The sequence below is a fragment of the Bemisia tabaci genome, chromosome 1, assembly GCF_918797505.1.
Source record: "Bemisia tabaci chromosome 1, PGI_BMITA_v3".
Taxonomy (NCBI): Eukaryota; Metazoa; Arthropoda; class Insecta; order Hemiptera; family Aleyrodidae; genus Bemisia; species Bemisia tabaci.
In genome coordinates, this window is record NC_092793.1 from 23,681,601 (window position 1) to 23,704,869 (window position 23,269).

Sequence of the window (23,269 nt, forward strand, 5' to 3'; positions counted from 1 at the left end):
GCCAACTAAACAAAACATAAACAATAACATAACCTAAAATATCACGCTCCCATATCACCCGTCACCCGGCTCGTGAATTCGTGATAAGAATTGTGAGATTTGTGTCAACTAGTCGTTATCTCTGAGAAGTTAAGAGGCTGTTATAGTCTTTGAACTGAAGTGGAGCTGTCCGTCCTGTTTTTTCGTGTCCAGAGCAGAAAACCTTCTTAGGAACTTTTACCTTCCATAAAATGCATCGATCAAACATTCTTTGTAGGATCACCGGAGTACTGAAGACCAGCTGTTCTCACAGACACCAGCACACGAAGTAAGAATTAAATGCATTCATTCTCTATCATCATGATCCCTGTATCTTGCCTCTTTTAGAAACTAATACAAAAGCTATGATTATTGCAAGCGTTACGATATGAATTCATTCGATTTTGTCACTAAAATTAGAGGTAAGAGTTGGAAACCTTTCCATGCGAATGCTGCTGCAATATACATATTCTGTTTGATTCAAGTTCATTATGATCCCAATGCAGAAATGTGTTTCATCTTTAGATTCACATTTAGAAAGGAAGCATCGAAGCTGAGACTGTTGCCTACGAGAATGGAGAGGCTGTAACGTCAAACTAATAGAGAGATCGCTGTGTTAACCAATCAGAGCCGCCGTCAATCAGCCGAAGTTGCATGTGCGGCGCATTTGAATCTCAGTGGGGTAACGATTCTTCGTATTTAGTCGTGTTTAGCTTTTATTTCCTCAATTATCAGACAATGTAATTTATGAACTAGGCAGTTTTCTGATGTGAAATTTTATGTTCTTTCAAAAAGGTTCTTATGAATTTTTGCATTAGATCAACCCCGAAAAGATACTACCACAAAAGGAACATATGTCATGCGTTCTCCCACAAGAACACATGTTGAATCGCAGCTGAGTTTTAGCTAATAGCTTGATGTCACAGAATCGTAGTTGACGGCCTCTCCATTCTCGTAGGCAACGTTGAGATCTGATTAGAATGGGCACTAAGTTGCATTCCTCCTTCAGAACAGCATTTTTACATAAGCCCAGACTGTCAGATTTCCTTCCAACTTAGGTTCGTATGAATTTATTACATCTTAAAGGCTCTCTTCCATCGTCCCAGAATAGGAAGTGTGCTCTCCAGAGGTGACAAAACATCCAGAGTATTTACATTCAAATCAATGCAAGAAAGTTACTCAATTTGACTTTGGCAGCATCACCGACGGTTCAGTACAAGGCCTCCTGTTTGAGCTAACAAAAAATGAACTGAATGAATAATCTAGGTATACTTTTACTGTTTCAGAGTCACCAACTCTAATTATTGGTTTTTGTTTGTTGCAGTACTCAGGCAACGATTATCGATGGAAAGAAAATTGCAAATGAGATATTAAAGAACCTAAAAGCAGAAGTAGAAGATATCGTGAAAGCAGGCAAGCGTGCACCATGTTTGACTGCCATCCTTGTTGGTGACAATGCTGCTAGTGCAACTTATGTTCGAAACAAAATGGTAGCTGCTAAAAAAGTTGGTACGTATTTTAAATACGCCTATTTGAGTGAACTATGATCATTTCATAGTTATTCTCACATCACACGAAGACTTCAGGAAACATATCTTCAGGTTTCAAGTTGGTACCTAGCAAATTTTCAACAATCAAATGAGTTTACGTAATCACAGAGTGCCACCAAAGATCATTCCATCTTGATTCTTATGTTCACTTTGTAGTGTGCAAAATTTGTTGGCATGAACTCTGGCACAATTATGTAGCTGAGAAACTTCCACTTTGATTCCTTGTAGGGTGTCAACTGCTCTGTGTTTGACAAACAACTTGTTCTGCAAGCTACCTTTTACAAGGTAAGCCTTAAAATTATCAAATTCAGGAACCAAATTCTATGAATAGTTGAAAAGTATTCAGGTGAGATGTGAATAATTCTTTTAGGAAACTTCTCGAGATTGCAATTAATTTTAAAACATTGATGAAATAGGTACGTAAACTTTTATTTTAGCTATCATGTTAAATTTTTCAAGTTAATGTAAGTAAATCTCAAAATATTTGTGGATAAATATGATATTCATACCCCAATATTCACTCTTTGATATAATTCATAGTATATGTAAGTCGAGATTATGATGAAACTTTGACTATATAAAGATGATAGCAAATGATGAGTCTCCAAACTTTGAGTGTATTTAGTAAATAATGGTTGAATGATGGGTAAAGGACAAACAGTAAGGAGCTACTTACTCAGATCCCAATGAAGTGCAATGGACTACTTGATAAAGTATGAATTAAAGCACTTTAATGCATGTTTCCTTTTTAAAGTTGCATATTTCAAGACAGGTCTCATTTCATAGATTATCCACTACTGTTAAATTTTTAATATTATATTTTGCAGGAATATCGTCAGACACCATTCGCCTGCCAACAGAAACATCCCAAGATAAATTACTGGAAGAAGTCAACAAATTAAACAATGATGAAAAAGTCGACGGAATTATTGTGCAGGTACTTTTTCCGAATAATTTCAGTTCAAACTAGAGTAATTTTGTGCCTACTTTACCCTAAAACTTGTGATTCAAGACTTTTGTGAAGCAGCAAGGGCTTCAGTAATGAAGATTTGTCAACTGTTGTTGCAGCGGTTTTTTCAGTGCCATTGGGCATTTCAAACTATTAGTTTTGATGTTTTAACAAGTCTGAAAAATTAATGCAAAGTAACGGTAAAAATGTAGGAGCTGACTTTTCCAAGGAAAATTGGACTTTTTAGGGGGAGGAGTAGGTGGCCAGTACAATGTTTTGTAGGTAATTACCACTTCTCTGAAATTGATGGAAGGAATGTTGAAGAATGTGAACCAACTGTTGGTAGGAGGAAATGATTACACACAAATGAAAAGGAAAAGTTACTGTCAATTTCATTCATCTAAGGTAAAAGTAACGGTTGTAAGCAGTATATCACTAGACTTGGGTGAGTAAATTTAAACAGTACAACAGGTCAAATAGTATGAGGCATTAAAAGGACTGAGAGATTTTGCTAGCAATTATTGTCATACAAGTTCATTTTAAATGTTTATTTTTTTAAGTTTCAATGTATGCATTTATCATTCTTCATAATCACAGAAAGTTTCAGACCGTCGAGTGGTTCAGCTCCCTGTTAAAGAAATAAAGCCTGAAACATGAGAGGAGGGTAAAAAATATGACAGGATGTGAATGAAAGATTGCATCTAGCCTGTGGACTCTTTTTTATATTTTTATTACCATTGTTGGTGTTTTGTATAGCTATATTTCCTTACTATTTCAGCTTCCTTTGCCAAAGCATATTGACGAACAAAAAGTATTCAACTCAGTATTACGCACCAAAGATGTTGATGGATTCAGTGCTAGTAATTTTGGCCTCTTCAGTCTCAATATGTGTGCTTTGGCCCCGGCAACCCCACTTGCAGTTCATGAATTAATATTACGGACTGGTAAGAATGCAGATCTCTCTGTGTTTTCCGATTTTTTTTTTTTCTTTTTTTTTTCTTTCTTACATGTTGCAGCAATTTTTATTCAGAATTTGTAATTTTCATTTTTGTTTCTTTCAGTCACATGTACTTGAGTTAGGTACACAGTACATGTACATCATATGCAAGAATGTTTCTGTCATGGTAGATTCACATTATATGCTAGAAGTAAAAAAGTGGAAGACACCGTATGAAAAAGCTGTGTGCACCTTAAAGAATGTCTTAACATTTCATCTGACTTCATTTCTTTATTTCAGGCATTGAAACCAAAGGTAAAAATGCTGTTGTGTGCGGGCGCTCCAAAAATGTCGGACTTCCAATTGCAATGCTTTTGCATTCTGACACACATGGTAATGCTATGCAGTTTATGTTTTTTAAATGCTTTATGACACATCTGCCACTTCTGTCAATCTTATTGATAAATTTGAGGGCAAAGGCTCTTCGCCAAATTTTTCTCGGAGCTTTCTAACAGGGCTGGTACAAAAATCTATTATCTTCACCAGACCACTAGAGAAAGCGCAAATTTTAAGCATTCTATTGTATGTTTCTGCTGCATCATCCAGAAAACAATTCACACAACGAAAATGTCTTTGTTTTGTGTTGTTCCAAGGAGTGTTAACAACGAGTAACAGCTGAGCCCAAGCAACGAGATTGAGGTTGCCATATTTTCATACCGCAGAGGCTGTTACAGTGACGTCCAGTGAGTGGTATAAATTCAAATGACGTCTGTTTAATTTTTTTCATTCAATGAATGTTAATTGTAAACACTTTTATCTTCTCAAGGAGGTTATTTTCAGACTTCCTGTTGTGTGATTCGTTTCCCTAAAGAATTTCTGAAGAGAAAATATCTGAAGAAGGCCTTTAATTCATATCTTGTCTCAAAGCTCATTGACATGCTTTATAAGATATCAGTGTTCTACTTTCCTGCCAAAAGTTTTGGAGCCATCTACATACAATTTTTTTAGGAACCAAATTAATCTGTGGCATATGTATCATAAGCTACCGCTGCTTCCCAATTGCGAGTTTGAAAAATGCGTGCTTCAACTTTTTTAGATGCAACGATGGCCCAGCCTTCCAAGTTTTAGGCACATTTGGCACATAGCGCCAGGGGAAGATGGAACACTATGTGGTATCCTTGCAAACAGAAGGAGGCTAGGCAGAATTTCTGTTTTGTGATTTGTAGAGGGGAAAAGGGTGTCAAATAATTGTTTATTGAATGTTACAGTTTGTTACCCAAATTCAAAGTTTTGGCAAATAATGAAGGGGGAGATGAAGAAAGTTATTGAATGAAGAGATTGGAATATCGGTCAGGGGAAAAATGACACATTCTTAATTCCACAATGTATTTTTACTCCGTAAGGTTAAATTTTTCTGTTGATTGCATATTTGTTAAAGCTAATCTCATTGACCTAATTTTTCAGGAGATATATTGGGCATGGATGCTACAACAACCATTTGCCATCGATTCACACCCCCTGACCAACTTACTCATTACCTTCAAAATGCAGATATCGTGGTCTCTGCTGTTGGTAAGATCTTGTTTCTTTCCATTGTTATTGCACTAACAGGCAAATTATTTGTCAAAACTGTTCGGATGACTAAATTGTTGTTCTAATGGCTCAATAATTATTCATCGGTACCTAAAGTGTCGCAACTGAAAAGCTGTCTTCAGGTTCAGAAATTTTTATATCTCTAATTAATCTTTCATCCAAATCCAAAGTCCAACAGACTCGCAAACATCATCTATGGTGATTTTATCAGCTCTTGTTATCACCTGGAGGAAATATTTAACAAGTATTTTTCACACAGATCAAGTGTAAGTTTCATTAAACAAGGATATTTTCGTTTTTTTGCCATTTAACCAATTTTAATTGTAAGATAACATGGATATCCTGTTTAGAAGTTGATTTTCTGAGTTCCCCTCAAAGTTTTTGCCTATTATTATGTATATTTGTCATTTTCTTTACAGAGACAGAATAATCATATCCTTTACCTTACTTTGTATTTGATTATTCTTTTCAAAGGTATCCCAAACTTGATTCAAGCTCACATGGTGAAAAAAGGTGCTTGCATAATTGACGTCGGCATATCTCATGTTAAGGACCCATCTGCAAACCAATTTAAGCTGGTTGGAGATGTCGATTTTGAAAGTAAGTCAGCAAACAATTTTCTTGCATTTTTTGCACATAGGATCTTACTTTTTTATTCTAAAACTGCATCCATCAGTTTGCTCTCTCGTTTTTAAAAGAAGATTGAAGTAAAAATATTTGACACAGGCTCCTCTCTCTCTTTTCTCAATATCAAATATGAACCATTTACTTTTTTACCCCAGTGATGAGCTGGTTTAGTAATTTCTAATTCCTATAAATTGGAAGGTAGAGACAGCACTCAGTTCACAGGAATATTCTCATATCTTTTTGAACAATATCAAATCACGAAAAATTAGTTCAAAATTGCATATTTTGAGCTCCCATTTGAACGTGCAACCCCAAGAAAGCCAAGATTGAACACAAATATCCATCCCACCGCAAATAGGTACTCTTTTGGTTCAATAATTCCTCCACCACGATTCATGCTCTGTGCGTCATCCACAAATAACCGCTACACAGACCATAAATTGCAGCAGAAGGGTTGTGCATGTGCAGTCAGAAGTGTACCTGCGGCCGGACAGACATTAAAGAACTTTCTCCAGTTTTTTTCTTTGTGTGTGTGTTTGTGAAGGGGAAAAAATTGAGAAACTTATTGATCAAAAGACCTTCATATTTACCTAAAGTCAATGTATTGAATCAAATATAATATCTGCCTCAGAACCGCTCCGTCTCTCATTTGTCCTGATGTCTTTGATTTTCAGATGTGAGCAAAGTAGCCAGCTTCATAACGCCAGTTCCAGGTGGCGTCGGACCAATGACCGTGGTTATGCTGATGAAAAATACAATTATTGCCTCCAGGCTCAACAGCAGCTGATCTTAAATATTTCAAACTATCCATGAAAATTCAGGTTAATTTAGGTGCTGAGTTTACCCAGTTATCTTCGATTAAGTTCAAATATGTAAACTCTTTTTGGAGACCTTTCAACCTACAGTCTCCTATTCTCAGCCTTTGATCCGTCCCAACTTATGAAACATAAAAAAAGCTTTCATGAGTTGCAATTAGGTTAAGTGAGAAAGCTGTGTCCTTCCCCTTTGACCACTCAAAACACCTCATAGACGTAAGTTATTATTGAGGAAAAAGCCTCTCATACCCAAGAAGAAGAAACAAAAATACCCTCAAAAACATGTTAAAGAAGTAATTTTTATTGGAATTCTGTAAAAATTGTAGGTGCACTAGACAATACGAGGTGAAGTGAAGGACAATAGCTTTTTCTGTTCTTTCAGAGTTTTTGTACGTATTCTCATGATATATAAACAAATCACTTGACTTGCCGTTTTTGAGTCCCTCCTTTCATGAGAACAGGGACTAAAACAAGCTCTGAAAATTCCAATGTGTTTTGTTTTGTTATGAATTTTCCAAATTTTGGAAGTAAATTTAGAATAAGATTTTTTCAATGACTGTATAAACTAAATATAGGGTAACAAAATGCCTATTTCCTGATGATTCCGTATGGAATTTCCATCTTTTTTATTCTAAATTTAGAATCAGACTATTAAATGGCTGTGAGCAAGTTAAAGACCCTTCAAAAGTGGTGATTTAATTTGGGAAAAAAAATTAATAGAACTTGATAAATTGTGAACTTATTGTTGAGGTAGCTTAATTAAAGCAGTGGATAATATAATAAAAAAGGAAGGCATTGAAGAGAGTTAAGATGACCGAACAGTGATTTATTCTAGTTATCACATTATATAGAAAACCTGACTACGCTACAGCACGCAGTCTCACACGACTAGGTTAGTACTCCGTACTACCAACTTAACAGTTTTACACTGCATTGCCAACTTGCACTTCAACACTTCTCCTCAATTTGGCAATGTGAAAAAATGGAAGAAATTCATTTGAGGAAAAAATTGAAATGACAGATTGCTAAAAATTTAACACATAAAAACACTTCTCCTCAATTTGGCAATGTGAAAAAATGGAAGAAATTCATTTGAGGAAAAAATTGAAATGACAGATTGCTAAAAATTTAACACATAAAAACACTTCTCCTCAATCTGGCAATGAATAAAATTAAACACGAAAGTTAAAAAGATGTAAATTGGATTTTTGTTTTTGTTTTTGTTTTTTTTTTTTTTATTATTATTTAAAAGATTCGCGTTTAAAAATAGAACTTTGCTTATAAGCCAAATATATTCAAGGAAAATTTTATTAGAATTTTACACTTTGAGACCGAAGCCATTTGCACAGAATTTCAACTTTGGATTAGGAATTGGCTTTGTTAACACATCTGCAACCATTTGCTCATCAGGAACGTAATTGAGGATGATTTGTTTGTTTTCAACTTGTTCTCGAATGTAATGGTGACGTACATCTATGTGTTTTGTTCGCCTATGATGAACTGGATTTTCTGCAAGTGCCAGGGTACTTTGATTGTCACAGTTGAGTGTGATTGGTCCAGATATTCCGGTTAATTCTTCAAGAAGATTTTTGAGGTAGATTGCTTCTTTCGAGGCGTCGGAGAGCGACAGATATTCTGCCTCTGTACTGGAAAGAGCGACAGTGCGTTGCTTGTGACATTCCCAGGATACTGCACCATTTGAGAAAATGAAGACATTCCCAGAGAAGGATTTCCTTTTTTCATCGTTGTTGGCCCAATCTGAATCTGCAAACCCCATCAGATTGTTGTTTGATTTTTTGTAGGTAAGGCAGTGATTGGAAGTACCTTTTAGGTAACGAAGAATGCGTTTGGCACTGGTCCAATGTTGATGATTAGGCTGTTTTGAGAATTGACTAAGGAAGGTAACAGCATAAGAAATATCTGGTCTACTTGTGACGGAGAGATACAATAAGGAGCCAATGAGTTGCTGATAGGTTTTTTCTAAACTTGGATCGGCTGGTAGATCATCAAATTGTGTTTTGATAATTGGAGTGGAGACTGGTTTGCAGTTGGTCATGTTGAATTTTTCGAGTAATTCTAAAATGTACTTTTCATGACTTAATTTAATTGTTTTAGATTTTTCATTTTGAGTGACAGCCATACCTAGACAATTAGATATTTTTCCTAAGTCTTTAAGGTTGAAAGATTTGAACAGTTTTTTCTTCAAGAATTTAGTTTCTTCCTGATCATTACTAAACGTGAAGAAGTCATCAACAAAAACTGCAATAATTGTTAACTTTTTGTCGTGTCTTTTATAATAGACACACGGTTCATGTTTAGAGCGTTGATAATTACTATTGATGAGAACTGAGTTTACTTGTGAGTTCCAAGAACGAGGTGCTTGTTTTAGACCGTAAACAGCTTTCTTGAGGCGTAACACTTTGTTTTCAGGAAGAATGAGACCTTCTGGCGGTTTCACATAAATTTGTTCATTTAGTTCTCCGTGGAGAAATGCATTCATGGCATCAAAATGATAACAATTTAAATTGAAGTGTACAGATAAAGCAAATAGTAGTCTTAGTGTAGAGTGCCTTACCACAGGTGAAAACGTTTCTAAATAGTCTATACCGTAGCGTTGTGCACAACCTTTAATTACTAGCCTTGCTTTGTTTATTTGATGATGATCACTTGGATTAATTTTAGTTTTGAAAACCCATTTAGTCTCTAAAAGCTTTTGGTCATGGGGTTTATCTACGATTTCCCACGCATTGTTGTTTTCGAAGGATTGTAGTTCTTTTTCCATGGCTCGTTTCCATTCAGGATCTTTTAGAGCTTGTTTAGGTGTGTCGGGTATTTCTTGGTTGATAGGATGAATTAAAGCTTGCCAAAGTTTGTAATCAGCAGTCCAGGCAGGAAGATTGTGAGGTCGCGTAGGGCGTTCTTGGACATTAGTTTCTGAAGTTAATTGCGGTTGAACAGCTTGAGAATCTGGTAATAATTCTGAAATAACGGTTGTGATTTGGTCAGAATTGATAGACTCGTACGATTCTTCATGTGAGCTGTTTTCTGATGAACTGATATCTTCTTCATCTTCTTCTGTGAGATCAGCAGTTTCTTCAAAAGATGTAGATTTCATTTTGTTTGAATTTTCTGCCAAATTTGTAACTTGTTCAATTTGTATTTTTGATTCATTTGTAATTGGTTTATTCTTTGTTTGAGATTCTTTTGTAGATTGTGGTGTCTGTTTGCTTGTAGATGCGACATCATTTTGTTCACCGAGTGTTTGAGAATCATCTGTAGATGTGCTGGAAAAGAATTGCGGTTCATTGTTGTAGTTGAGTGATGGATCTTTATTTAAAAATGAGGTTTCATCAAATATGACGTCTCTAGCTTTTGTAAAGATTGTAGGATTTTGCGGGTCGATAAGTCTATAGGCTTTACTATTCTCGCAAAAACCAACAAAAATCATGATTTTACTTTTAGCATCTAGTTTGTTTCTTTTAACTTTGGGTAAGTGACAATATGCTTTGCAGCCAAAAATTTTGAGATTCACTAAATTTGTGCGCTCACCTGACCACATTTCTTCTGGTGTATGGTCTGGAATTGCTCTGCTTGGAGATCGATTTTTGAGAAATGCAGCATGATTTACTGCTTCTGCCCAATATGATTTTGGAAGATTTGCATCAAACAGCATACATCTGGCTTTTTCGAGTAGCGTGCGATTCACCCTTTCTGCGACTCCATTCTGTTGAGGAGTGTAATCAACAGTAGTTAAATGGCGAACACCTATATCATCGAAAAAATTATGAAATTTAGAATTATCATATTCTTTGCCATTATCAGAACGTAGGCATTTAATGGATCGATCTGATTGTTTCTCAACTAAGTTTTGGAAGATTCGAAATTTGTTAAATACTTCACTTTTAGCTTTGAGAAAATATACCCAGGTTTTTCGAGTAAAGTCATCGGTAAAAGTTAGGATGTACTTTGCTCCATTGTGTGACGGTACAGGCATTGGGCCACACAAATCAGTATGAATAATTTCTAATTTGGCTTTGGCTCGAGAAGAAGATTTGCCGAAGGGCAATGATGTTTGTTTTCCTAGAACACACTGTGCGCACGGTTTGTTTACTCGAGAGTTTTGATATGTGATGCCATCAGCTAGACTATTTTTAAGAAGATTCATGGAGCGCATATTTAAGTGACCAAGTCTGCGATGCCATAAGGTTTGGTTGTCCTGCAACGCTAAGTTTGCTGAAGTAAAGGAAACTTCAGTTTGCTGTTGAGGAAACTCATTGGATTGAACATCTAATTTATAAACACCATGAAATAGAGATGCTGTTGCAATAATATCTCCATCAGAATTGATGATTGTTCCTCCTTCATCATCAAAGAGGACAGATAAACCTTTGGAGATTAATCGGCTTACAGATAACAAATTGACAGTTAAATCAGGCACATACAACACATCATGAACTTCAATCGGTTCTGTGGATCCTTGCAACTTAATCAAACAATTACCTTGACCTTGTGATTTAATGACCGTGTTACTGGCAGTAGTGATACATTCTGGTGGTAAAGTTTGAAATTCAGTGAGGATCTCACGATAGCATGTCATATGCTGCTTGCTGGCGCCAGAGTCTAGAAACCATTCATTACAACTAAAATTAAAAGATGCTAGTGCTGTGAAAAAAGAGTGTTTAGGTTTCTTTTTCCCATGTTGTTGATTTGTTTTTATGTCTGAGTCTTTGCCATTAGAACGAGATGAGGATGATGCTGAGGCATTGTTAGTGGATGTGTTTGACTCACCATTTCCTTTGGGTTTCTTACGGCAGTTAACAGTGCGATGACCTAATAAACCACAATAATTACATTTAATAGTTTTGTAGGGTCGTTTACCAGTGAAGAAGGCTTGCGCATTTTCTTCTACTTTCTTATCGGCATGGTCTAGAAGCTTACTCTTGATAAGGTCAGACGTGATTTTAGTCTGAGAATGCTCTAGAGCTAGGACCATTGCATCAAAATCTGCAGTTAAACCACTAAGAAGAATAACACCGATAAATTCATCATCGAGTGGGGCACTGATGTCGTTCAGTTGTTGAGACAAATTTAAAACTTCTGAAATATAGTCCGTCATAGTGGGGAAATTTTCAAGACGAACATTGAAGAGGTTTCTTAACAACCTTAAACGACGAGATAGACCAGAGCTTTCATAGGCTTTTTGAAGTTTTTGCCATGCTTGACTGGGGGTTTCAGTATTGCGAACATGCACAATGCAACATGGTTCGATCATGAGATTAATCTTTGCTGAAGCCTTCCGTTGTTTCAGTTTGGTAGCTGAGTTGTTAGAAAGTGAATCATTACCTTCTTGTGTAGGATCTGTTACATCCCAGAGATCATCATAGTTTAGGAAATTGAACATCTGGAACTTCCAAGTTGACCAATTTTCTTGACCTTTGAGTTTCTGGAAGGTGGGCAAGGGAGCCGCTCCAGCAGCCATAGTGGAGTCAGAAGTTTGCTGAGGCTGTGATGCAGGCAGCTTGTCGTTAGTTTCTGATTGATCCTCCAAAGTTGATTCCACTGATTGATCGTCGTCGTCAGTCGTCATAGAAGATTTATCAGTATTTTCTGAAGAAATCTGCTTCAGGACCGGTACGCGGCACGAGGTGTAGGCTCACGGACATGATACGGCGACGGAACGAAAAAACAAACTCGCGATCGAAAACTGAACAACGCGTAAATTTTACTTATAAGGGCACATAACCTGTTGAGGTAGCTTAATTAAAGCAGTGGATAATATATAAAAAAGGAAGGCATTGAAGAGAGTTAAGATGACCGAACAGTGATTTATTCTAGTTATCACATTATGTAGAAAACCTGACTACGCTACAGCACGCAGTCTCACACGACTAGGTTAGTACTCCGTACTACCAACTTAACAGTTTTACACTGCATTGCCAACTTGCACTTCAACACTTATAATACTGGCTCATCATACCAGACATTATTGCGGCGTTATTTCAGAATGGATGCGGCCCAAAAAACCAAATTGTCAACACTCTGCAAAATAATATTAAGGAAAGTGCTGAAGATGAAATCAACTATCGAAAGGTTCTGTGGTTATGTATGATTTTAACTTAAATACTGCACAACTATCAACACCGCTGTACTTGGAACACGTTAGCAGAAAGGAAGGTAGCTACATCAGCCAGTACCAATTTTAACAGGGCAATTTAATTTTGAATTTTAAAAGATTCCCTTGAAAATTTTGAGAAATTTGCTTTGTACTTTACAGAAAATTCACTGAAATTCGCACAAAAATCCTCTCAACCATTTACATGTAAAAAATGAAATTGCGTTTTTAAATTTGGCAATTGCTGATGTGGCTTGTTCCCTTTCTGCCTAACGCGGTCCATTTGAGCTGCCATAATTTTTCTGAAGTACCTATTCTCATCCTGCACCAGTCGTTACTTTTTGCATGTTCTTGATAAGTGAAAATGCATGTTTGAATTGAACAGTTCCTGTTTTTTTTTATTTTCATTTTATGTGGATTTAGAATCATAGCTCTTACAACCTAGTTAGGAAATGTCAGCCTGAATGCAGCGATCCTGAAGTGCCTCTTAAGGAAACATAGAAATGTTTTTGATAAAAATTTAAGAATCGTACAATCCGAGAGCGAGTTATACAGTATTCTAGTATTTGCTTTAATTACCACTTTTTAAATATTTTATAATTGTTTTAAATCCAGTTCATTCAAATTTAAAATAAAAATTACCATAATTGTAACAGAACTTAACTGGACGTAATCATCTCTGTTGATTTACGGTAACCGTGACTGTCAATACCCTTAGAACCCGTGACGACTAGCACTCTTTGAACTTTGCAAAAGCAGAAATATCTCCTTTCATGGGAAGGACTCCTCATTTGTGTTCCTCTATCTAATTATCCAGGGTATACATGACTGAATAGTGAAAAGCTCAGTAGTACTAAACGAGGCATAGCCCATGATCGCTAAGCATTTTTTTTAATAATCGAGTTGATGATGACGGGGATATTTGTTCGAGATATTTTGTTGCTCTCCCCATGTTTATATATTTTAAGTTGGTGGCGACAGCTTTCTGATGAATTTTTCAACTTTCTCAATTTGCATTCCTCTCTTGAATGATAATCATTTTTAATATTAAGAAGGGTACTAAGTTAAAGTTAATTAACTTATCCACCAATCGACTGATCACTTTAAAGTATTGTCATGAAGTATTCTTTTGTTTGCATTCGTAAAAGTCATTTGTTGATATTTTCCTATTCTTCTAAGTACTATTTATTAAAATTTGCTCATATTGAGTTTGTTAGTGTATTTTTCTTAACCCACTGAATCATTATTAAGGTGATTCGATGGACGCCATATTTTGTGTCAGAGAGCATTCGATATATCGCATCCATAGGTTCCATTTTTTCAGCTGCTCGTTATTTTTCTCCAAATTTGAGATCGCAATTCTGCTGTCAGGAGACTAAAGCACTCACTTACCAATTTTAACAAAGAAATTCAACGTAATAAAGGCATGGTTTTTTTAGAGAGAAAATATCGCAATCGAGTGCAGTTTCGATATCAGTATCGAATGCGATGTTTTCTCTCTGAAAAAACCACGCCCTGATCACGTTGAATTTCTTTGTTAAAATTGGTAAGTGAGTGCTTTAGTCTCTTGACAACAGAATTGCGATCTCAAAATTGGAGAAAAATGACGAGTAGCTGAAAAAATGGAACCAATCGATGCGATATATCGCATGCTGCTCTGACACAAAATATGGCGTCCATCCAATCACCTTAATCTCCTTCACTTTATCTAAAGATTCAGACAGGATTTTGAGGCAGAATAACCTCAGTGACACTTAAGCACAAACAAGCCCTCCATCTGTATGATAGTTGTGACTGCTGTGCACAACATTCTTCTGGAGAATCGTCATGTTGTAACTTCTGTGGAGATTTTGTTTCAGTTTCTTGCACTGATCAAAGAACTCAAGTTACAGAAGTATTCTAGGACCAGCCCCCCCCCCCCCCCCCCTCTCCCCACCACTCAGCAGAGCAATGGTACAATGCAAGTAGAGAAAAATGTGTTGGTTCATATTACATATAAATGATTTACAAAACCTTTCTATGAATTTATTTGTGAGAAAATCATCATGTTATTACGACAGTAAATTAGCGAAATTCATTTTAACTCCGATCTGTTGAGATTAAATAAGTTATTTCGATAAAATCTCCAGAAACTTGCTAAATACAACATTTTTACAGTTCTCTGTATGGGTTTTTTGGCAAAGTTTCTAAACTCGCTGACATGTGCCTTGTTAGTGGGTAAAAATCCCTAGCTGGCTTTCACCTTCTGTACTTCCTGTAGGTTGCCGAGTTGAAATTTCTCAAAGGAGAAAATTGATCATAGGAAGAGTGGCAAGAAAGCATTAACCAAAGGTATCCCACATAATAAAAATATTTATTTCTAAATAGTGTTGAAAAAGAGGAGATTAACATGAAGTGAGCCATAAATAAGATTCAGTGAAATGAAACGAAATGAGAGGGCATAGAGATCTCGGAGAGACGGACAGGAAATCAAGGTATCATTCAGGGGGAATAAAAAAAAAAAAAAAAAAAAAGAATTTGTCCGGTTGGGATTACACAGTTCCATACATATATTTATCTCGAATGCACATATAATAAGTTAAGTGAATTATCCAACGCATAACGAAAAGAAAAACTCCGAGACATAAAATCTTCCAAAGAGAACAAAACATAAAATACAAATCCATTAACTGTCATTAGAGCGTAACACTTAGGAGAAGTCTGAAGCTTGCCACGAAAAGAAAACGAGTACATCTACTTAAAACATAAGATACTTGGACACCGTGTGATTGTTATGGCAACTGCACTCTAAACCTTGACCAAATGTTCAGTGAGAAAATAGCAGCGGTGAAATCGAGACAGCGACTTTTGCAGTTGGACGCTGATGGGCATTGAGGCAGGACGAGAAAAGGTATAGAGGGAACTGAGTTGGCAGAAACACGGATATTGCGACAGTTACGACACCTAGTTATCTCCCTGGTTTTGAGGCTCGTCTCCATCTCCTTGGTTATCTGACGTCCACAGTGTCAGATTGTCTCGTAGAAGCTGCATGATTAGCGTTGAGTCTTTGTAGCTATCTTCATTTAATGTGTCCAGTTCTGCTATTGCATCATCGAACGCCTGGAACATGATAAAAGACACAATAAATCCAACTTCACTATTACATCTTTAATGGGTAGGCAGAGAAAGCTTAGTTCCTGATATCTACTTCTTTTTGAGACTAAAATGATGCTCCATTGTTTTACATTACAGAGGACAGAATTAAAATACTTGAGTTCATTCACAATATGAAGGCCAGCAAAATAGAGGAAGCAAATTCCTTAAGTATAATTCCCTACGTAACATGCTCAATCTAAAAAAAAACCTCAAGGCCAGTTTAAGACAAAGATAAAGAAGAATGAGTCTGTTGCTAACTTCTGCTAGAGCGAAAAAAAGAGTTTAGTCTTGTGGAGATGGCTGGTAAGTCACAATGAGCAAATCTGAAACGTCAGGAATTCACTCCGAACTTCATCATTTTTTGGAAAGATTTTTTAAAAAAGTCCACTACAACAAAGATGAACTTTGACTCAGACGAGACTTTTCAACAACTACACCTTGAGCCTTGCAACATTCAGCCTTGCAAGAATAAGTTTTAATTATAACCAGCAACTTAACAAACGTTATTTATCTGCGATCTTCACTCTCTTGCTTCAACTTAATTTAATCAGTAGAAGGACTTGAGTTTTCATCAGAGGAATTGTGTCATGTGACAACGGTCATTTTCACTTTACTGTGGAGTTGTGAAACCAGGGTGACTCATCTGTATTGGACAATCTCTCAACCATACATACTTAATTTACCTTATAAAACAGGCAAACTGGAAAATTTGCAAATGGTAAAGCAACTGGTGAAGTTCAGACCTTCTTCATGCGCTCATCGTAATTTTTAAGTCATTTTCTGTGAGACACAACTTTCAGGGTTGCCAAAGAATTTAGAGAATGAAATTCCTCGACACATTTTGGTTGATTCCCTGACAATTAAAATGTGCTAAATGTTTAAAAAGACATAATTTGGAAAAGTACTCAGGCAAAATTAGCTGTTCGAAACATTGACCTTATTCTAGAAAGCAAATAAACTCAACTTCAAGAAATTTTCCTGATTCTTCTGTCATTTTCCTTAACATTTCAAGGTTTTCTCTGACATTTTGCTGTTTTCCTTGACTGTGGCAACCCTGTAAAAGCAAATCAGAGGCGAATTTTATGCCTGTATATATCTCTCCTCTGATGAAGATACTCATAGCCATTATTAATTTTTATTTATAAATGGAAAGTGAAAGGTACAAACCTGTTTCGCTAACTGACAGGCTTTATCCGGTGAATTGAGGATTTCATAGTAAAACACGGAGAAGTTAAGAGCTAAGCCCAGTCTAATTGGATGTGTTGGCTGCATCTTGGACTGACTGATTTCCAATGCGTCTTGGTATGCCTTCTGAGAATCTTCCACAACCCCTGCAGGAGAGATGATAATGATAATGATGGTACATGATAGAGACAAAGTTGAGGATGGGAAGGATCAGATTCCTCAGTATTATACAATGGAGATTGCTTGGCACAAAATTTATTGCTTCATTTGAGAGTGCTTAGTGAGCCAAGTGTGCGGTTTTGTTTTTAGTTCATCTCTGATAGAAGGAATTGCACATAACAGATTTAAAAGCCGAGAAAATGAACCGCCTTATGACGCCACCAGGCAGTGCAAACTGATATTCTCGTGCTCAATTCAGTCAGTAGGTATAAATATGAAATAGGTAATATTAGTAATAGTATAAGATAAGTAGTGTTAAAAGTAAGTAATAAGTAATATTTAGTCCTCATAAATATGAAATTCATTGAATTTCAGACACCTGCGAATTCTCCAATATGATGAAGAATAGTGGAGTGAAAAATAACTTCAGTGTTAGGTTAAGTGGTATAAATTAAAACAATTTTTTCAATATTTTTCCTGGAAATTTTCGATCTCACCCATGAAGTTAGCTTTTGCAGAAAACAACTAGAAGTTGTACATCCAAGCTCACAATATTACCGCAAGCGTCTAATAATTTTTTTCCAGGTGCAACCTACTTAATGATTTTGTTCGTGTTTTATAGAAAAAATGCAGGAATACACTTGTCACGTTAAAAACAGAAACTCAGTGCTAGATAGAACTTTACGATGAGTTTCTTGAGGTGAAATAAACAGGAATAAGTTCAAAATTACCGCTTCGGGTATCTCCTGTGGCAACTTCAGCGAGGTACCTATAGTAATCACCCTTCATTTTGAGATAGAAAACTTTACTTTCTGGGTTGCTCGCCTTAGGGATAAGGAACTTGTCCAACAAAGCCTGCAAAGAAAAAGAAGGACACATTAGCAAATAATTAACATTTAAAGTCAGCAAAATATATTCAATACTGTGAAAATATGTGTGATTCTATGATTTCTTGTGAATCTTAACAGACCCATTGTGGGAAACCCGCCTGAGAAGTATGTGAAGATATGAAGGGCAAGAACTTTCTGCATCTCTGGTTAATATAACTTCAATTAAATAACTTAGCTTAAGTATCAGCCTGATTCCTGTTGTCTTAACTTTAAAGTTCAACATACAAACGGAGGTTTCGCCCAAAGCTGGACATTTAAGCAGGGGTACAGAAGGTTCACCCAACTCGATCAACTTTTTTCCTTTTTTCATAAAAATTCATGATCACTTCTTCCTGGAGACTATACACAAAAAAAAAAAAAGTTTCGTTGAAAAAACCATACTAGTTCACGCTCGAACACTGTATTTTGCACAGGGTTCACCCATTTTGCCCCATTTTAAGGAGGGTTCCCCCATGACACTTGGGCAGGCCAGTCGCAAAGTTAGGAAGTTTCTGAACCTCTGCATTACTGCCCACTTTTAGCTTTCATTTGATATTAAAACCAATTGGTATTGGCTAACTCTACTCAAATTAGAGTGAATGGGCACATATTGAAAATCTAGGAGGGGTATCCAATGAGTCAGATAAGATAAGAACAGAATTGGTAAGATTATGGAGGTAATTATGTGTCTATTTGAACTTAATTTACACAAGATTCAATGACAGTCTTGATAGTGACATAGGTGTGCAATCAAAGAGAACTAATTGGGCAAAAAACAAACAAAAAAACTTTTGACTGCATTAATTTGCATGCTGATACAGGGATACTGCATGGGTGGTGAAGATTTCATCATAGAAAGTGAGTCACAGATTTGGGAAATATAAATGAAAGTAATAAAATTTCACATTATTTCAATCAGAAAAAAACCAATCAACAGACTTTCAGCCTGGGGCGGTAAAAAATTCATCATGGAAAGTGAGTCAAAGATTTGGGAAATTTACATGAAAGTGATAAAATTTCACATTATTTCAATCAGAAAAAAACCAATCAACAGTCTTTCAGCCTGGGGCCGTAAAGAATTCATCATAGAAAATAAGACAAAGATCCGAGAAGTTCATGTTGCAATAATCAGATGTCTGTTATTGAAATCAGAAAAAAACCAATCAACAGACTTTCAGCCTGGGGCGGTAAAGAATTCATCATAGAAAATAAGACAAAGATCCGAGAAGTTCATGTTGCAATAATCAGATGTCTATTATTGAAATCAGAAAAAACCAATCAACAGACTTTCAGCCTGGGGCGGTAAAAAATTCATCATGGAAAGTTAGTCAAATTTTTCAGAAATGCATCTTAAAATAATAAGACTTCATGTTATTTCAATCAGAAAAAACCAATCATCAGACTTTCAGCCTGGGGCGGTAAAAAATTCATCATGGAAAGTTAGTCAAACTTTTAAGAAGTGCACCTTAAAATAATAAGACTTCATGTTATTTAAATTAGAAAAAACCAATCATCAGACTTTCAGTCTGGGACAGTAAAAAATTCATCGTGGAAAGTGAGTCACGGATTTATTAAATTTACATGAACGTAATAAAATTTCATATTATTTCCATCAGAATAAAACCAAACATCAGACTTTCAGCCTGGGGCGGTGAAGTATTCATCATAGAAAATAAGTCAAATATTTGAGAAGTCTAAGTGCGTTAAGATACTTAATAAGAACTCATAAAATTTAAATCAGGAAAAACCAATCAACAGACTTTCAGCCTGGGGCGGTAAGAAATTCATCATGGAAAATTTTAGTCATAAAGTTAAGAAGTGCATTTTAAAAGAATAAGACTTCATGTAATTTAAATCAGAAAAAAACCAATCATCAGACTTTCAGCCTGGGGCGGTAAAAAATTCATCATGGAAAATTTTAATCATAAAGTTAAGAAGTGCATTTTAAAAGAATAAGACTTCATGTAATTTAAATCAGAAAAAAACCAATCATCAGACTTTTAGCCTGGGGCGGCAAAAATTTAAAAAGTTCGTGTTAAATTAATGAGACCTCCTTTTATTTAAATCAGAAAAAACCAATCAACAGACTTTCAGCCTGGGGCGGTAAGGAATTCATCATGGAAAATAAGACAAAGATCTGAGGAGTTTAAATTGCAATACTTCGACTCCCATTATTGAAATCAGAAAAAAAACAATCAACAGACTTTCAACCTGGGGCGGTAAGGAGTTCATCATGAAAAATGTTAGTCAAAATTTATGAAATTCGCGTTAAAATAATAAGACTTCATGTTATTAAAATCAGAAAAAACCAATCATCAGACTTTCAGCCTGGGGCGGTAAAGAATTCATCATGGAATATGAGTCAAAAATTTGAGAAGTTAACATCAAAATAATAAGATTTCATTCGCTTCAAGTCAGAAAATAACCATTCAACAGACTTTCAGCCTGGGGCGGTAAAGAATTCATCATGAAAAAATTATAGTCAGCATTGAGCGGTACATAAATCATGGCTATAATTAAATAACATGAACCCTCTGTCATCTTAGGACTAGACATTGGTTTAGTTAAATTTTTTTTCCCCTTTGTTTTCAGTTTTCCTATCTTTATAAAAAATGACACATTCCTAAGAAGTGACGTTACGATATAAAACACACACTTAAGGAGGAAGAAAAGAAGAAAAATGAACCAATCAACAGACTTGTTAAGAAAAACATTCCTTAGTTCTTAGAACTCATACACTTCTAGGAGCTAAGCCTTCTGACGTGCCTTTGTCCAATGACTTGCCATCCATTGGCATTGGAGATAAATTATGAAAAGTTACTAGAAAAGTCTGAAAGTGTAAGCAAAAGCTCAGGATTACTTACCACTTGGTACTTGAGGTGGTAAAAAACGTTGAGTTCCTGAAGGGGCTGTAAAACGATCATTGTTGAGCGGCACTTAAGGGTGCAGAGTTTTCAGTTCAGAAAACTAAGTCTTTCGAAATGATGGTGCTTACTTTACTTGGACTCCTTGCTAAAAATTTTCCACGATTTTGAGAGAGAAGGAGTAATTCTCACACATCTTTTCTAGTAATGAGTGCAACTAAGTATGTGCCATACATTTTCTGCACCTTTGGGACTTAGGTATTAGGAAGGATTTGAAAAGGGACTTTGAACTTACCAAAACGTCATTACAGATGTCTCGCAACTCCTTTTCAACTTTTTCTCTGTACTCTTTGGCCATTTGCTGTTTCCTTTCGGAGCCTTCTGTTTTTTGTTCGATTGAAGAAATCACTCGCCAAGATGAACGACGTGCTCCTACAACGTTCTTGTACGCTACTGAAAGAAGATTCCTTTCTTCATTGGAAAGCTCGACCCCCGTTTCAGTGACGCTCTTCATGGCGGTGGCCATGTCATCGTAGCGCTCAGCTTGCTCGGCAAGCTTGGCCCTTTGAACCAATTCTTCTTTATCCACAGACATGGGTGTGCCTCTTATCTACCACTGAAATAAAAAAAAGGACTCAGCATCAGACCACTGAAGAAATTACTTATTTCTTTTACTTACCAAAATTCATCAATTCTTTCATGGGCGCTGCAAGCCTGCAAGAAAGCTATTTGCAAATACCTTGAACACTTGCAACATGAGCTAGCAAGGTGTATTCAATTAGAGGACAAATGAGCTTTGTCAATATGCCTTGGACTGACGTTGTGCTGAGTTTCTCCCACATCAGCACCAGGAAGCATTCCGACAGCTTAACACAGTTTGGGAACATTATGGTAATTTAAATTCAATCTAACCTGTACAATTCCTCAGATGAACCACAACACATGCAGCTAATCATTACAAGTTACGAAAAGGGCCATATAATGGGTGAGCTGTAAATGAAGGCAAAAACTGCCAACACAGTGAGACCCACACACCAACAAAACCATACATGCATGTGCCTAGATTCTATAATGACAGGCCGCACGGTCCCAGCGATGAGTCGATGGTTGAATAAGAATATTATGTTCTGGTAGACCTACCCACGATGATTTCAGTGGAATTGGATTAAGCCCAAAATTGCTGAGATAGACGAGACAGTAAAAGCAGAGATGGATACACAAAAGTTACAATCTGAATGGGAAATAAACTACCCTTTAACCTTGCTAACTTCAGCACAGAGCTGCGTTGAACACATTAGCAGCAAGTGAGGCTGAATGTGGCACGAGCCTCAAAGTGGAAAAAATACAGTGGAGGCACGCATGAGGACTTGGCCAAAGGTAAAACAGAATGAATAAATGTGTCAGGTGTCTTGAAATGCGTGGGCAGACAGGGAGAAGTTGAATAGTAGTTGAGTCATGACAAATAGGAGGTATGCTCTTGAGGTGTGCTTGATCAGTCAGGCACAATGGCTCTATTGCGGGAACGGTCGATCCGGTGCGGAGAAATGGAAGTTTTAGCGCCTACGGAAAATCCGCATAGAACGGACGGCTATAAATTGTATTAAATAGGTCGAAATAGCGTTTAACTTGAAGCGGTGGCTAAGACGCATATGACTGCGGACGTACCTCCGGAAGGCTTTAGCGACTTATCTAGGCATGAAGCGTAATCCGACCAACTCGTGAAAGAAACTACGCACCTTTTAAATACTCCGGTTCTTGGGAATGAAATAACCACAAATTCACTTCAGAGGACAAGTACTAATTGGGGAAGCTTCAGCTTCGGAAAATTAGGCTAGAAACTAATAGAGCAACGACCAGATATACTGCTTACACAGCTACACACACCCTTGAAAGGCGAAATTTGATTCACGTAGGCACGATCCCTAAAATGAAACCACCTACATCACATTCTTCGAATGAGCCTATAAGGACGCAGCAACGATTCGATTGGCAGAAACGTCGCGCGGTGTAATTACCGCGAACATATGAATTGTCGAAAGAGATAATTATAAATTAGCCAACTGAAACGTACTGTGGATTTATATCTGTTCGTATGTTGTACAAAGGAAAATTAAATGTTAAACACTCTCCAAAACAGCTTTTGCTATGAAATTATGGTCATCTTCTATCATTATCGCGGGGTTATTTGATCGAAGAGACGGTGAAGGGAAGGTTCAGCGTCCATAATGGACGATGTTTCGATGACGCATCTCTGGATACTTGATGATGAAAAAAACTAGAAAATGGCGGATAAAAAGAGATTATTTTGAGAAGAACAGCTTTGCTGTACAACGGGGAAGACTTGTTTACGTCACAACATGACTGTGAAGATGTCTCCGTTGTGAACAACCTTGAACTCATGCACTATGGAATTGTTTGATGTCCGCCGAAGCCCGAAGCATGAGGAATTCAATAAT

General features: G+C 36.5%; 3 protein-coding genes and 9 non-coding genes across 15 annotated transcripts; 1 reads left to right on the forward strand and 11 right to left on the reverse strand.

The window, feature by feature from the left end:
- The first annotated feature begins 80 nt into the window (after nucleotides 1–80).
- Nucleotides 81–7,080, forward strand: Nmdmc (NAD-dependent methylenetetrahydrofolate dehydrogenase). The gene is made up of 8 exons (XM_019057545.2): nucleotides 81–307; nucleotides 1,343–1,527; nucleotides 2,396–2,505; nucleotides 3,296–3,461; nucleotides 3,755–3,847; nucleotides 4,919–5,026; nucleotides 5,522–5,647; nucleotides 6,349–7,080. The coding sequence occupies exons 1-8, from the start codon at nucleotides 231–233 to the stop codon at nucleotides 6,459–6,461; spliced, it is 978 nt and encodes a 325-aa protein (XP_018913090.2). The 5' UTR covers nucleotides 81–230; the 3' UTR covers nucleotides 6,462–7,080.
- A 614-nt stretch (nucleotides 7,081–7,694) lies between these two features.
- Nucleotides 7,695–13,895, reverse strand: LOC109033162 (uncharacterized). 3 transcript variants are annotated; one of them, XM_072298287.1, is made up of 3 exons: nucleotides 11,833–13,891; nucleotides 10,990–11,109; nucleotides 7,695–10,254 (listed from the first exon to the last, which is right to left on the reverse strand). In XM_072298287.1, the coding sequence occupies exons 1-3, from the start codon at nucleotides 12,074–12,076 to the stop codon at nucleotides 7,808–7,810; spliced, it is 2,811 nt and encodes a 936-aa protein (XP_072154388.1). In that variant the 5' UTR covers nucleotides 12,077–13,891; the 3' UTR covers nucleotides 7,695–7,807. The 3 variants fall into 3 exon arrangements, with proteins under 3 accessions (XP_072154388.1, XP_072154382.1, XP_072154394.1); XM_072298281.1 differs by having other exon boundaries at nucleotides 10,990–13,895; XM_072298293.1 differs by lacking the exon at nucleotides 10,990–11,109 and having other exon boundaries at nucleotides 11,833–13,890.
- A 1,040-nt stretch (nucleotides 13,896–14,935) lies between these two features.
- LOC109041166 (14-3-3 protein zeta) lies at nucleotides 14,936–22,742 on the reverse strand. Of its 2 annotated transcripts, none has more exons than XM_019057394.2 (5): nucleotides 22,550–22,742; nucleotides 21,109–21,429; nucleotides 17,812–17,935; nucleotides 16,904–17,067; nucleotides 14,936–15,700 (listed from the first exon to the last, which is right to left on the reverse strand). In XM_019057394.2, exons 2-5 carry the CDS (start codon nucleotides 21,406–21,408, stop codon nucleotides 15,545–15,547), a joined length of 744 nt encoding a protein of 247 aa, XP_018912939.1. In that variant the 5' UTR covers nucleotides 21,409–21,429; nucleotides 22,550–22,742; the 3' UTR covers nucleotides 14,936–15,544. The 2 variants fall into 2 exon arrangements, with proteins under 2 accessions (XP_018912939.1, XP_018912940.1); XM_019057395.2 differs by having other exon boundaries at nucleotides 22,479–22,722.
- On the reverse strand, nucleotides 18,859–18,925 carry LOC140226114 (small nucleolar RNA SNORD31). Its single transcript, XR_011900902.1, has one exon. It is a non-coding gene; the product is annotated as a small nucleolar RNA SNORD31 (small nucleolar RNA).
- Nucleotides 18,976–19,043, reverse strand: LOC140226118 (small nucleolar RNA SNORD31). Its single transcript, XR_011900907.1, has one exon. It is a non-coding gene; the product is annotated as a small nucleolar RNA SNORD31 (small nucleolar RNA).
- On the reverse strand, nucleotides 19,208–19,273 carry LOC140226116 (small nucleolar RNA SNORD31). Its single transcript, XR_011900905.1, has one exon. It is a non-coding gene; the product is annotated as a small nucleolar RNA SNORD31 (small nucleolar RNA).
- Nucleotides 19,324–19,389, reverse strand: LOC140226121 (small nucleolar RNA SNORD31). Its single transcript, XR_011900910.1, has one exon. It is a non-coding gene; the product is annotated as a small nucleolar RNA SNORD31 (small nucleolar RNA).
- On the reverse strand, nucleotides 19,681–19,747 carry LOC140226115 (small nucleolar RNA SNORD31). Its single transcript, XR_011900903.1, has one exon. It is a non-coding gene; the product is annotated as a small nucleolar RNA SNORD31 (small nucleolar RNA).
- LOC140226113 (small nucleolar RNA SNORD31) lies at nucleotides 19,799–19,866 on the reverse strand. The gene has a single exon (XR_011900901.1). It is a non-coding gene; the product is annotated as a small nucleolar RNA SNORD31 (small nucleolar RNA).
- LOC140226112 (small nucleolar RNA SNORD31) lies at nucleotides 20,009–20,075 on the reverse strand. The gene has a single exon (XR_011900900.1). It is a non-coding gene; the product is annotated as a small nucleolar RNA SNORD31 (small nucleolar RNA).
- LOC140226111 (small nucleolar RNA SNORD31) lies at nucleotides 20,242–20,308 on the reverse strand. Its single transcript, XR_011900899.1, has one exon. It is a non-coding gene; the product is annotated as a small nucleolar RNA SNORD31 (small nucleolar RNA).
- Nucleotides 20,358–20,421, reverse strand: LOC140226117 (small nucleolar RNA SNORD31). The gene has a single exon (XR_011900906.1). It is a non-coding gene; the product is annotated as a small nucleolar RNA SNORD31 (small nucleolar RNA).
- Nucleotides 22,743–23,269: the final 527 nt, after the last annotated feature.